The sequence below is a fragment of the Orycteropus afer genome, unplaced genomic scaffold (genome assembly GCF_000298275.1).
Source record: "Orycteropus afer afer isolate SDZICR_OR568_19922 unplaced genomic scaffold, OryAfe1.0 scaffold00107, whole genome shotgun sequence".
NCBI classification, from domain to species: Eukaryota; Metazoa; Chordata; class Mammalia; order Tubulidentata; family Orycteropodidae; genus Orycteropus; species Orycteropus afer.
Window position 1 is genome coordinate 2470043 of NW_006921694.1, and position 13211 is coordinate 2483253.

The window sequence follows — 13211 nt, forward strand, 5'->3', positions numbered from 1 at the left end:
TGGTGGGTTTGAACCGCCAGCCTTCTGGTTAGCAGTCAAGTGCCTTAGGCACTAAGCTAGTGAAGGCTAGGCATTACAAAAGAGCACTAGTTTCGTTCTTATTTTAAAGTAGTATTGGATTGCTCAATATAACTACGATGGTTTGCTGATTCTAGTTTGCATCTCACTGTTTATAAACGTAACATTTACCAGATGATACCAGAAGACTTCCTGCCTTAATTTTTCTTGAGCAGGGTTTACTAAGTAACTACAAATATATTTTCCTTGCATTTCTCTTAAAACCACATGCTGTTGTCAGTTCATAACTCTGTCAGTGACTTTGCTCAAGGTTATTTTTTACTGAATTCTTAATGCTTTCTTCTGTGTCATAGATATATTGGGGCTTGGTCTTGTTTGTAGGCTGACACCACACTGGTAGCAAATGCTGTCATCTCCAAAACAGAATGGCATTCATGATTTAAATCTCGCCACATCATGTTTCCGCGTATATCATTTGACAAAGTGACAGCTCTCAGGATGTCTTTGCACTCTTTGACACAGTTTGGTACTGTCTTCAGTCTTAAGATAATTAGCTGTTAGCTTAGTGCCATGCTAATTCTGGAGACAGTTAATAATCAGCGGCATGTTTTTTATATGGCAGCATCAAGAGCAAACTGTTCAACCTAAAATTACTGGTATTATGGATTTTTATTACATTTGGAGCCTACTAAATTGGGAAAGTTTAGGTAGACATATTGGATAGTACTTCTGAATTCTTTGCTATATTCTGGAAATGGTTATGTAGAACTGGCCATAAAACATTGGCTCTTATTACAAAACACTACTGGTCATGAAAAATGAAACCATGCAGGATGCCATCTTCTTTGATGTGCCGTTGACCAATAACCAGTGAAATCTTAGCTGAGCTCAAATTTGTCAACTGTTAACAGAACTGTCAGTAAATATAGTGTAAGGAGTTTAAATGTTATTCATTGTGTTTTTTTTTTTTTTTGATCTATTACATACTTGGACTCTCTGGGAAAAAAAATAGCAAGTTATCCCTATACCCTTGAGAGGAATACAGTTTCATGCTAAAGGCAGGGGAAAGCCCAGACAAAAGACATACATTATAGACAATAGGAAAACAGATTAGTGACAAGAAAGATGCTGGGTTCCTTAGCATGTGCATATGTGCTTATTAAATAAAAGGAGCCCAAGTGGCTCAGTGGTTAAGCACTTGGCTGCTAACTGAAAGGCTGGCAGCTTGAAACCACCAGCCACCCTGCAGAGAAAGATGTGGCCGTCTGCTTCTGCAGAGACCCTCTGGGGCAGCTCTACTCCATCTATAGGGTCACTATGAATCTATGAATCAGAGTTGACTTCACAGGAGTGTGTTTGGCTTTTCTTTTCTTTTTTTTGGTTTTATTAAATGAAGCAAATATCTTACCTCCCTTATTTCACAAATACATAGAAATACTATTCTTGCTCTTTCTTTGCATTCTTAAGACAATTTTGGAGGACTATTTAAGATATACCATACTTTATAATCCTACTATAATCTATTGGTAAAAAGTACTGGATATTACATATAAATACATAATACATGGGAAAGAATTTTGTATCTTAGTCATTCCATATTGAATGAATGAAACATTACAGTGTAAAAATTTGCCTAAGAATGGAAAAGTAAAGCCTATTCCTAGTACTGAGGCAGTGGTATCCACTTATATTTTGTGTTAAGGTCATACTCTGAAATTTATTATATTTATTTCTTCTATTCTATAAAGGCCAACAAAAGGTCAACTCATCAACTCATCATGCCAACTCAAGAATGTGTTAATACTGTTCTAGTGTTTTAACCTTTGGATAAAATTTTCAGTGTTCAGACAATTCATTTATCAACTACTTGACACAAACTAATTTTTTAACTGTGTAAAAAAGGCTGGGTTATGAACAATAAAAAAGACACAATTTAGGATAGTTTATAATTCTTTAGAAATAAAGTAACTTCATAAAATAATGAAGTAAAAATCAGACACTTAGTAATTTTTTTAATGGTATCTTTTTTTTTTTTTTTAAATCCAGTTTCCCTGCCATCTTACATCCTCAGGTTTGTTTTACAGTAATTGTTGACCATTTGGTCTCATACAGGCAATTTTTTAAAGGAGCACAGTACTTACAGGTGACAACGCATTATTTTGTAGGCCAATCTGTTATTTTGCTACAAGGTGACCTCGGGGGTTAGTTTAGGTTCCAGATCTCAGGGGAATAGTGTTGGAGAGTTCCCCAGCCTCAACCAGTCTAGTAAGCCCCCGCCTCCTTTTTTATTTTTATTTTTTAAAGCAATCTGAGATTTTGTTCTACATTTTTCTCCCATTCTATCAGGGTTCAACTATTATGTCCCTGACTGAAATGATCAGCAGTAGTACCCAGGCACTATCTAGTTCTTCTGGGTTAAATGGTATCTTAATTACCAAATTATAAAAATGGTATTAAGTGGATTTGGAAATCAACTTACTTTAACTCCATTTTTCTTTACTTTGGTCTTATAAAAGTCTACTGTATTTTACCTATTAGGAATTGTTTTATTCCTCTGAGTAAAAATATAATACAGAGAATGACTTTCTTAAATGACTTGTGAAAACTACATGAAAGAATTCAGTACTATCAAAGAAATCAGATGAAGATTAAGAAAACAGTCTAGTCATGAGAAATGACAAAAGAAGACACAATTACCAAATTTGAGTTCCTGGTCAATAGGCTTTTCTCCCCCGTAAAGTAGTAAAAACGGGAACTACCTGGAGTTTTCTAATTGTAATATTTTGAGACCACCATGACATAACCCTTATATTATCTTCAACTGAGACTTGCCTGTAGCTTCTCCCAACTAAACCTTAGGAATGCCTTGACTTATAAAAGACAGAAAGAACAGAGATAGACATTCTAAACATTACCATATTTCAGCTCAAAGTAAAGATATATAATTGTTACATTTAATTTTTGGCAAAGCAATTTTAGAGAAAACTGTATTTTCGGCAAAAGAGAAAACTGTTTAGAATGGGGGTTACAAATACAGAAGCTTTCAGGGATCAGGAAGATAATGCAAATGAAGGTGGCAAACTGAAAGCCAAAAAAAATGCAAGGGGGGTGATAAATGGCAAGTGACAGTTAGTAAGGAGACCATACAATGAACCAGGCACTGAGGTAACCTGGGAAGAACACACTGCTCCTAATGACCACGCTGCGACCTGGCACCCGCCAGTTGCTGCATGTGGGAACAAAGGACTGATACTGCCAGATCTTTTGCTTTTTCCCCCAAGAAAAGTGAGATTTATGGATCGGGGGAAAAAAAAAAAAAAAGTAAAAACATCCTGATTTTAAATGGCAACAACAGATTCAAAGTATTTTGAAATATGAGGTGTACATGACAATATACTGTGTTTTCTTTTATATTCCATACATGAAAAGGAAGGAAAGAACTGTGTGCATTGTCTGACTTCTCTATCCTCACTTTTGGGTTTATGGGATGTGAATGGCTACAAGGGAAGGGAATTAAGGGAAGTACTGTATTCTAAAAGGTAGATCAATTTTCCTGCTTTTAATACATAATAAACAAACTAAAATATGCAGAAAAGGAAGGTGATCAGAAGGAGTGTTGGGGGAAGGTGATAATAGACAGATAAAATGAGATGGCAATTTTGACTCTTCAGACCAATCCTTTCATCATTATTGGTATTATCATTGCAGGGAACTGATTTATTAAGGGCAAAGAAATATATCATATATGAAAAATTTAGTTGAAAAATGAAAACAAATATAAACTGAGCATGCTAACAGACAATAAATAATATGTATTCTACTTTACTTTTAAAGTTTTAAATGAGAATTAATATTTACCTATTGGATTAAAAACGTGCATTTGCATGCCTGTAGGAAGTTTCTTCTCCTCGATGTGAATATTTTCTATCTTTCGATCAGTAGTATTATTCAATGTTATTTGTACTGAGACCATCTTATCACCAAAAATGCAAGGCTGTCGTGGAAAGTAATAATGGGCAGCTAGACCTTTTCCACTCATTCGATGAAGCAGCACATGAGTTTTCATTGGTACGAAGACAGGAGTACTGACCTATTGCACATTGGAAACAAAAAAAAGAAGATAAATTAGTGAATATACTTATTAATTCTCTTAGAAAATAAGCAAAAAATTCATGACATTTAACTCCTGATTTCCCTAAAGTATTATGTAAACCATAATAACAAACACTACGGTATCATACATACTGATATTACTCAGAAATTTTATAAAAATACAAGCAAATGCCTTCAAAACAGTATTAACATTCTTCTGTACTGTATATATTTAATATATATTCACATATTAAAATATTTTGACAATATAAGCCACATAAGAATAATCTGTTATTTAGACATACTCAATTTTTAAAAAGTTTATAAACTTTTTGTTAGTGCCCCCTCCGGTTACTTTATATTTTACCACCTTGCTAATAACTTTCCTATTAGTTTGCTAGTTTGTCAGCTGATTTTCAAACTACAAGAGCGTCTCATCTATTAACAATGAGCACCTGTACTCTCATCCAATCTTAACTTCTTGAACTCTTTTCACCTTGAATTTCTCTCACCTTAAGCTTGAAGCCATGGCCTCTACTTTAAAGTAGTTTCTTCCTTTGCTTTAATGATTAAAAAAAGATGAGATAACTATTCATTTAAGGTTTTCTAAAGCTTTCATAGGAGCTCTGGTAGCACAGTGGCTAAAGCACTTGACTGCTAACCAGAAGGCTGGCAGTTCAAACCCACCAGCCACTCCTCGGAAGGAAGGTTGGGCAATCCTACTTCCGTAGTGATACTGCCTCGGAAACCCAAGGAGGGGTTGCTATGAGTTGGGGCCGACTCGACGGCACATAACAACAACAACAACAACAAAGCTTTCATGGTTTCAGTTTTTAGAAATATTAGCTAACACATGTGGAACTGACTTAAGTATATTGATGCTACATTTAATTATTTTTCTCCAAGTACTTAACCAATATTTGTCCCTGTTTAATTCCAAATATAAGCCAAATATTCCTATATACAGTCAGAGAGTGCTAAGGAACATATTAAGCCAAATTCCTCCAACATCTACATGAACTTAACGGTGAGATTTTGTTCCATAAAATCCATGGGTCCCATGAATCCTTCAATAATTTGTATTGTAATACAATCAATCCTGACAGAAAAGCAAGACGTTAGTGCAAAACTTTGCACATCAGATTGTTGTTGTTGTTGTTGTTATGTGCTGTCAAGTTGGACCCGGATTAGATACTTGTGTTTCAGAAGCAAAATAGATGATCTGTGCTTGCTTATATTCTAAAATACTAAAAGAGTGAGTGCCTTTTCCAACTTTATATCTGATAGCTATACTTTTACTGAATGTAAAAAACAAAAAGGTAAAAAAGGTAGATTAATTGCAGAATGACAAATATATAACAAGCCTGCACAATACAGATCACTCAGGGTGGGGATTGGCTAACTACAGCCCATGGACCAAATGTCTGCCACTTGTTTTCTTAATAAAGTTTTACTAGAGCACAGCCATGTTCATTCGTTTATGTACTGTGTCTATGGCTGCCTTTTTTTTTTTTTTTTGTGCTACAATGGGAGAGCTGAGTAGTTGCAAAACCTAAAATATTTACTATGTGGGTCTCTTTACAAAAAAAGTTTGTTGACTCTTCATCTAAAGAAAAAGTATTAAAACCTTCTGTCATCCTTTCAACGATTTTGTATAGCAAATGGCCTTTGGAAGATAGAGGTAATTGCTTCTCCTTGGAGAAGGAGACTAATTTGTTTCCTGTCCAGAATAATAAAAATAAAGCCTCCTTTTAGGCAAAGTCTTGACAGGTTTGCTAACCAAATCTAACCAAACCAAACTCACTCCCATGGAGTCAATTCCAACTTACAGCCACCCTCTAAGACAGAGCAGAATTGCCGTATAGGGTTTCCAAGGCTGCACAGACTGTCTTTTCTCCCATGGAATGGGTGGTGGGTGCAAACTGCCAACCCTTTGGTTACTAGCCAGATGCTTCAAACACTATGCCACCAGAGCTCCATGGTTTGCTAACAGCCTCTATAAGAGGTTGGGATTTTCTATACTCAAGTTCCTCTTTTGTAAAGCAACACCCTGTGTGTGAAGGCATCACGTGTCTCTCATAGTGTTGACTTGGGGAAATGGGCTTGGAGAACAGGTTGCAAATGATGTTACCCTGGCTACCGCTATTGCTGTTGTTGTTTGTTAGGTACCACCAAGCCATCTCCGACTTATAGCGATCCTCTGCACAGCAGAACGAAACACTGCCTGGTCCTGTGCCAGCCTCAAGATCCCTGCTATACCTGAGCCCATTGTTGCAGCCACTGTGTCAATCCATCTCGTGAAGGGCCTTCCCCTTTTTCACTGACCCCTCACTTTACCAAGCATGTTATCCTTCCCTAGAGAACAGTCTCTTTCTGACAACATGACCAAAGTAGGTGAGATGAAGTCTGGTCATTCTCGCTTCAAGGGGCATTTTGGCTTCTTCCAGGACAGATTTGTTAGTCCTTCTAGCAGACCATGGCACTCTTAGCATTCTTCTCCAACACCACAACTCAAAAGCATCAAATTTTCTTCAGTCTTCCTTATTCACTGTCCAGCACTCACATGTCTAAGTTGTTGTTGTTGTTGTTATGTGCTGTCGAGTCCGACCCGACTCATAGCGACCCCTCTTTGGGTTTCTGAGACAGTATCACTATGGAAGTACATTGCCCCATCTTCCTTCTGACCACATGCCTAAGAGGAGATTGAAAATACCACGGCTTGTGTTAGGTGCACCTTAGTGGTCAAGAAGACACCTTTGCTCTTCAGCACTTAAAAGAGGTCTTCTGCAGATTTACCCAATCCAATATGTCATCTGATGTCTTGACTGCTGCTTCCATTGGTGTTGATTGTAGAACAAAGTAATATGAAGTCCTTGACAATTTCAATCTTTTCTCCATTTATCGTGAAGCTGTTTACTGCGCTAGTTGTGAGGATTTTTGTTTTCTTTATATTGAGGTGTAATCCATACTGCAGACTGTGGTCTTTAATCTTCATCAGTAAGTGCTTCATGTCATCCTAACTTTCAGCAAGCAGAGCAGGTTGTGAATGAGTCTTCCTCCAATCCTGATGCCACGTTCTTCTTCATATAATCCAGCTTCTCGGATTATTTGCTCAGCATACAGATTGAATAAGTATGGTGAAAGGATACAACCTTCACGTACTCTTTTCTTGATTTTGAAACATGCAGTGTCCCTTGTTCTGTTCGAAAGACAGTCTGCGAGGTTCCTCATGAGTACAATCAAATGTTCTGGAATTCCCATTCTTCTCAATTTTATACACAATTTGTTATGATCCACATAATCAAACTCTTTTCCATAGTCAATAAAACATAAGTAAACATTTTTCTGGTTTTCTTTGCTTTCAGCCAAGATCCATCTGACATCAGCTACGATATCCCTTGTTCCATGTCATCTTCTGAATCCAGCTTGCATTTCTGGAAGCTCTCTATCAATATACTGCTGCAACCATTTTTTAATTATCTTCAGTAAGACTTTACTTGCATGTGATATTAATGATACTGTTTGATAATTTCCACTTTCTGTTGGATCACCTTTCTTTGGAATGGGTACAAATATGGATGTCTTCCAGTCAGTTGGCCAGGCAACTGTCTTCCAAATCTCTTGGCACAGACAAGTGAGCACCTCCAGTGCAGTATCCATTTGTTGAAACATCTCAATGGGTATTCCATCAATTCCTGGAGCCTTGTTCTTTGCCAATTCCTTCAGTGCAGCTTTGACTTCTTCCTTCAATACCATTGGTTCTTGATCATATGCCACCTCCTGAAATGGATGAACATCGACCAATTCTTTTGGGTAGAGCAACTCTGTGTATTCTTTCCATCTTCTTTTGATGTTTCCTGCATCATTCAATATTTTGCCCATAGAATCTTTCAATATTGCAACTTGAGGCTTAATTTTTTTCCTTAGTTCTTTCAGCTTGAGAAATGTCGAGCCTCCCTTTTAGTTTTCTAACTCTAGGTCTTTGCAATTTCATTATGATAATTGAGTTTGTCTTCTCAAGCTGCTCTTTGAAATCTTCTGTTTGGCTCTTTTATCTTGTCATTTCTTCCATGTGCTTTAGCTACTCTCTGCTCAAGGGCAAGTTTCAGAGACTCTTCTGACATCCATTTTGGTCTTTTCTTTCTCTCTTGTTTTTTTTAATGACTTCTTGCTTTCTTCATGGATGATGTTCTTGATGTCATCCCACAATTCCTCTGGTTTTTGGTCACTGGTATTCAATGCATGAAATCTATTCTTTAAATTGTCTCTAAATTTAGGAGGGATATTATCAAGGTCATATTTTGGCTCTCATAGACTTGTTTTAATGTTTTCAACTTCAACTTGAACATGCATGTAAGCAGTTGATGGTCTGTTCCACAATCAGCTCTTGGCTTTGTTTTGCCCAAATATATTGAACTTCTCCACCACCTTTTGCCACAGATGTATTCAATCTGATTTGCCACAGATGTATTCAATCTGTGTATTCCATCTGGTGAAGTTCACATGAATAGCCATCACTTATGCTGTTGAGAAAAAGTATCTGCAATGAATAAGTTGTTGGTCTTGCAAAATTCTATCATGAGATCTCCAGAGTTCCTTCTATCATCAAGGCCATATTTTCCAGCTACCGGTAACTCTTCTTTGTTTCCAACTTTTGCATTCCAGTCACCAGTGATAATTAACACATCGTGATTGCATGTTTGGTCAATTTAAGACTGCAGAAGTTGGTAGAAATCTTCAATTTCCTCATGTTCAGCTTTGGTTCAATTTCCTCATCTTCGGCTTTGGTGGTTGATTGGTGCATAGATTTTAATAATAGTAGTATTAATTGGTCTTCCTTGTAGGCATATGGATATCATCCTATTACTGACAGCATTGTATTTCAGGACAGATCTTGAAAGTCTTTATGATGATTAATACCACACCATTTCTCTTCAATTTGTCTTTCCCAGCATAGTAGATCATATGGTTGTCTGACTCAAAATGGCCAAAACCAGTCCATTTCAGCTTACTAATGTTTAGGATATAGATCTTTTTGTGTTTCATTCCATTTTTGACAACTTCCAATTTTCCTAGATTCATACTTCGTGCATTCCATGTTCCAATTATTAATGGTGTTTGCATGTGTTTCTACTCATTTTGAGTCATGCCACATCAGCAAATGGAGGTCCCAAAAGCTTTACTCTGTCCATATTATTAAGGTTGTCTCTACTCTGAGGAGTCAGCTCTTCCCCAGTCAAATTTTGAGTGCCTTCCAACCTCATGGGCTCAACGGCCAACACTACATTGGACAATGTTTCAGGGCTATTCATAAAGTTTTCCTGACAGTGTTTCACTGCTAGTCATAAGGTTTTCACTGACCAATTGTTTGAGAAGTGGATGACCTCTTCCTTCTCTAGAGTCTGTCTTAGCCTGGAAGCTCCGCTGAAACCTGTCCACCATGGATAAACCTGCTGGCATTTTGCAACACCAGTGGCATAGCCTCCAGCGTCACAGCTACATGTAAGCCACCACAGGATGACAAACTGAGGGACAAATTCATCTCCCTTAGTTGTTCCTAACCCCTTTGCGCTTGCCTACCTCAGGCCCTGGCCTTAAAACAGAGCCACCCCCAAGTAAAAAGCAGCCCCTGAGTCCCGCTCCTGCCTACTGCTATTGCTATGAGTAATAAAGTGCCCCTTGTCTCTGATGTAGGAGTCTCATGACTTCTGCCACTATCCATGAAACAATGGCAGGCTAACTTATTAGCTTACTAGTAGGATAGTATCTTAGACACTTCACAGTTCTTAATACCCATTTTTCTTTCAATTATTCAGCAATTTCCAGTTTCATTTATTCCAAACAGCTAAATTAACACTCAGTAGAATCACAACATAAAATTATGCAGTGGTAAATGACTGAATGGGTAAACGGGTTAGAAATCCTGCTTACATTCAATGATACCTTTTTTGAATCTGCACAATGGTACCTTACAGGCTGCTTTGCTTATGAAATTTACAAATTAGAGGTTACTTTTTCCTTTTGATTCTTCTTTAGGAAAGTCCATGTTATGACCTGATCATTTCTATGGCTTTCTAAAGTGTCATGAAATATTCCAATAGTTGTCGACAAGAATAAATTAAGTCCTATGATAATAAAGAGTAAGATGAATTTAGAGTTTTGAAATTACTTTTATTTGGTTTAAGACTAAAAGTTGATCTTCTGAGGGTGCTATCCTCTGAGGTGGTTATATATGGGGCTGTCTACCCAACATGCCCCACCATCTTTCCAGGAATCTTCCCACATTCAGTTCTTGAGGAAGTTAGTATGTTCTCACATCACCTAGTGACCTGGCCACAATTAGCTGCCTCAGGTCCTTTTCCTAGGATTTTTGGTCTTGGGACATGGGAAGTTAAGCCAAAATTTCTTATGTGGTTAAAAATGTGAGATCTAAGACTTAATTACTATCTGTAACCATACCACCTGCCACACTGTTCAGTGAGAGGAAAGAATAAAGCAAATTCCAAAGAAAAGCAGAGACGAGAGACAGAGTCATGCTAATAATATACTTAGTTTGGATGGATCCTGAGGTCTAGATATATCTCTCTCCTTCCTGAAGCTTAGCTTTCTGTGAAATAATCCAGCATTCCATTTTGCAATCCCCTCCCCACCTTTTTAAAAAATGATTTCAAATTGGGTTTTTATCATTTACCTCCCTCACTTATTACTGATAGAGTCAGTCAGATTTTAGGGCAGTATCTGTATCTATAGGGGGGACATAAGTTTGTAATGGGAAAATTTACTCTTGTTCCTGTTCTTAGGGCCCCAGTAAATACGGAATGATAGATTAGAGACTCAGGTTAGGCCTTCGGGGTGGAAATATTAGGTTGGACTATCTGTGTTTTCCAATTTTGTAGGTCAAAAATAGTCAAGCCAGCAATTTCAGCAAAATTACTTATTTGGTTTAAGACTAAAAGTTGAACTTCTTCAACCTAACTGTTTTGTTTCAAAGCTACTTGACATTCTGTAGCAAAATGGGACAATTCATGTGGGCCATCCAAACTCATTGGGATTTTGTACTGAGGCTACAGAGCAAAGCTACCACTAATAATAAAATACTACTTTGCTTTCTTTGTCCTCTGACCTTGTCTCTCATAGGCATCACAGGTTCCCTGGGCAATAAGAGCACCAATACTTCAAATACAAAATACAGGGAGTCCCCAGGCTATGAACAAGATCCATTCCTAAGAGTGACCTTAAGAATCGGTAGGTCAGTTGGATCTGGTGTACACAGATCTTATTTATTATTTAGTTTTACTTTAGTGCCAAGAAAAGGCTTGAAGATTTTTTAATGATTTAAAAGCTGCATATGCAGCAAGTGAAGTTGACTGTGAAGAAACTACTGTAAATAGAGGTTGGTTCCAATTACCAATTCTACTTCTTTGCTTTCAACTTTTGCATTCCAATTGCCCATAATTATCAATGCAATTTGATTGCATGTTTGATCAACTTCAGACAGCAGAAGTTGGTAAACATCTTCAATTTCTTCATTTTTGGCATTGTTGCTGTTAGGTGCCATCAAGCCGTCTCCAACTCATAGTGATCCTATGCACAGCAGAATGAAACACCACCTGGTCCTGAGCCAGCTCCCTTATTCTTGCTACACTTGAGCCCATCACCGCTGCCACCGTGTCAGTCCATCTCGTTGAGGGCCTTCCCCTCTTTCATCGACCCCTCCACCTTACCAAGCATGACATCCTTCTCCAGGGAATGGTCGCTTCTGACAACATAAGCAAAGTAGGTGAGACAAGGTCTGGTCATTCTTGCCTTCAAGGAGCATTCTGGCTGCACTTCCTCCAGGACAGACCTGTTAGTTCTTTTAACAGTCCATGGTACTTTCAGCATTCTTCACCAACACCACACCACAGCTTAAAAGCATCAATTCTTCTTCCGTCTTCATTATTCGTTGTCCAGTTCTCACATGCATCTGAGGCAATTGAAAATATCATGGCTTGCGTCAGGTGCACTTTAGTCCTCAAGGAGACATCTTTGATCTTCAGCACTTGAAGGAATCCTTTGCAGCATATTTGCAGAGTGCTATACGTTGTCTGATGTCCTGACTGCTGCTTTCACTGGCGTCGACTATAGAACCAAGTACTGTGAAGTCTTTGACAATTTTAATCTTTTATCCATCTATAATAATGTTGCTTATAGGAGCAGTTGTGAGGATTTTTTTTCTTTTCTTTATACTGAGATGTAATTTATATTGCAGACTGTATTCTTCAATCTTCATCAGTAAGTACTTCAAGTCATCCTTACTTTCAGCAAGCAAAGTTGTGTCATCACTGTATTTCAGGTTGTTAATTATTCTTCCTCCAATCCTGATGCCACGTTCTTCTTCATATAGTCCAGCTTCTCAGATTATTTGCTCAGCATACAGATTGAGTAAGTATGGTGAGAGGATACAACCCTGATGCACTCCCTTCTTGATTGAACCATGCAGTGTCCCCTTGTTCTGTTCAAATAACAGCCTCTTGGTCTATGTACAGGTTCCTCATGAGTCCAATTAAGTGTTCTGGAATTCCCATTCTTCTCAATGTTACTCATAATCTGTTATGGTCCACACAATCAAAGGCCTTTGCATAGTCAGTAAAACATAAGTAAACATCTTTCTGGTATTCTTTGCTTTCAGCCAAGATTCATCTAACATCAGCGATGATATCCCTCGTTCCACATCTTCTGAATCCAGCTTGCATTTCTGGAAGTTCTCTGTCCATATACTGCTGCAACCATTTTTTAATTATCTTCAGTAAGATTTTACTTTCATGCGGTATTAATGATATCGTTTGATAATTTTCACATTCTGCGGGATCACCTTTCTTTGGAATGGGTATAAATATGGATCTTTTCCAGTTAGTTGGCCAGGTAGCTGTCTTTCAAATCTCTTGATATAACCAAGTGAGTGTCTCCAGCGGGGCATCCATTTGTTGAAACATCTCAGTGAGTATTCCGTAAATTCCTGGAGCCTTGCTCTTGCCGATTCCTTTAGTGCAGCTATGACTTCTTCCTTCAATACCATTGGTCCTTTCTTTCTTTCTTCTTCTTCTTCTTTTTTTTTTTTT

The 13211-nt window shown here is 37.7% G+C and overlaps 1 protein-coding gene across 1 annotated transcript in view; it reads right to left on the minus strand.

The window, feature by feature from the left end:
* The window catches only part of AP3B1 (adaptor related protein complex 3 subunit beta 1), a 452161-nt gene that overhangs the window by 41396 nt on the left and 397554 nt on the right, over positions 1-13211 (minus strand). Inside the window, exon 23 of the mRNA XM_007943446.1 lies at positions 3877-4108. Coding sequence (XP_007941637.1) covers positions 3877-4108 — 232 coding nt within the window. The remainder of the gene's footprint in view (positions 1-3876; positions 4109-13211) is intronic.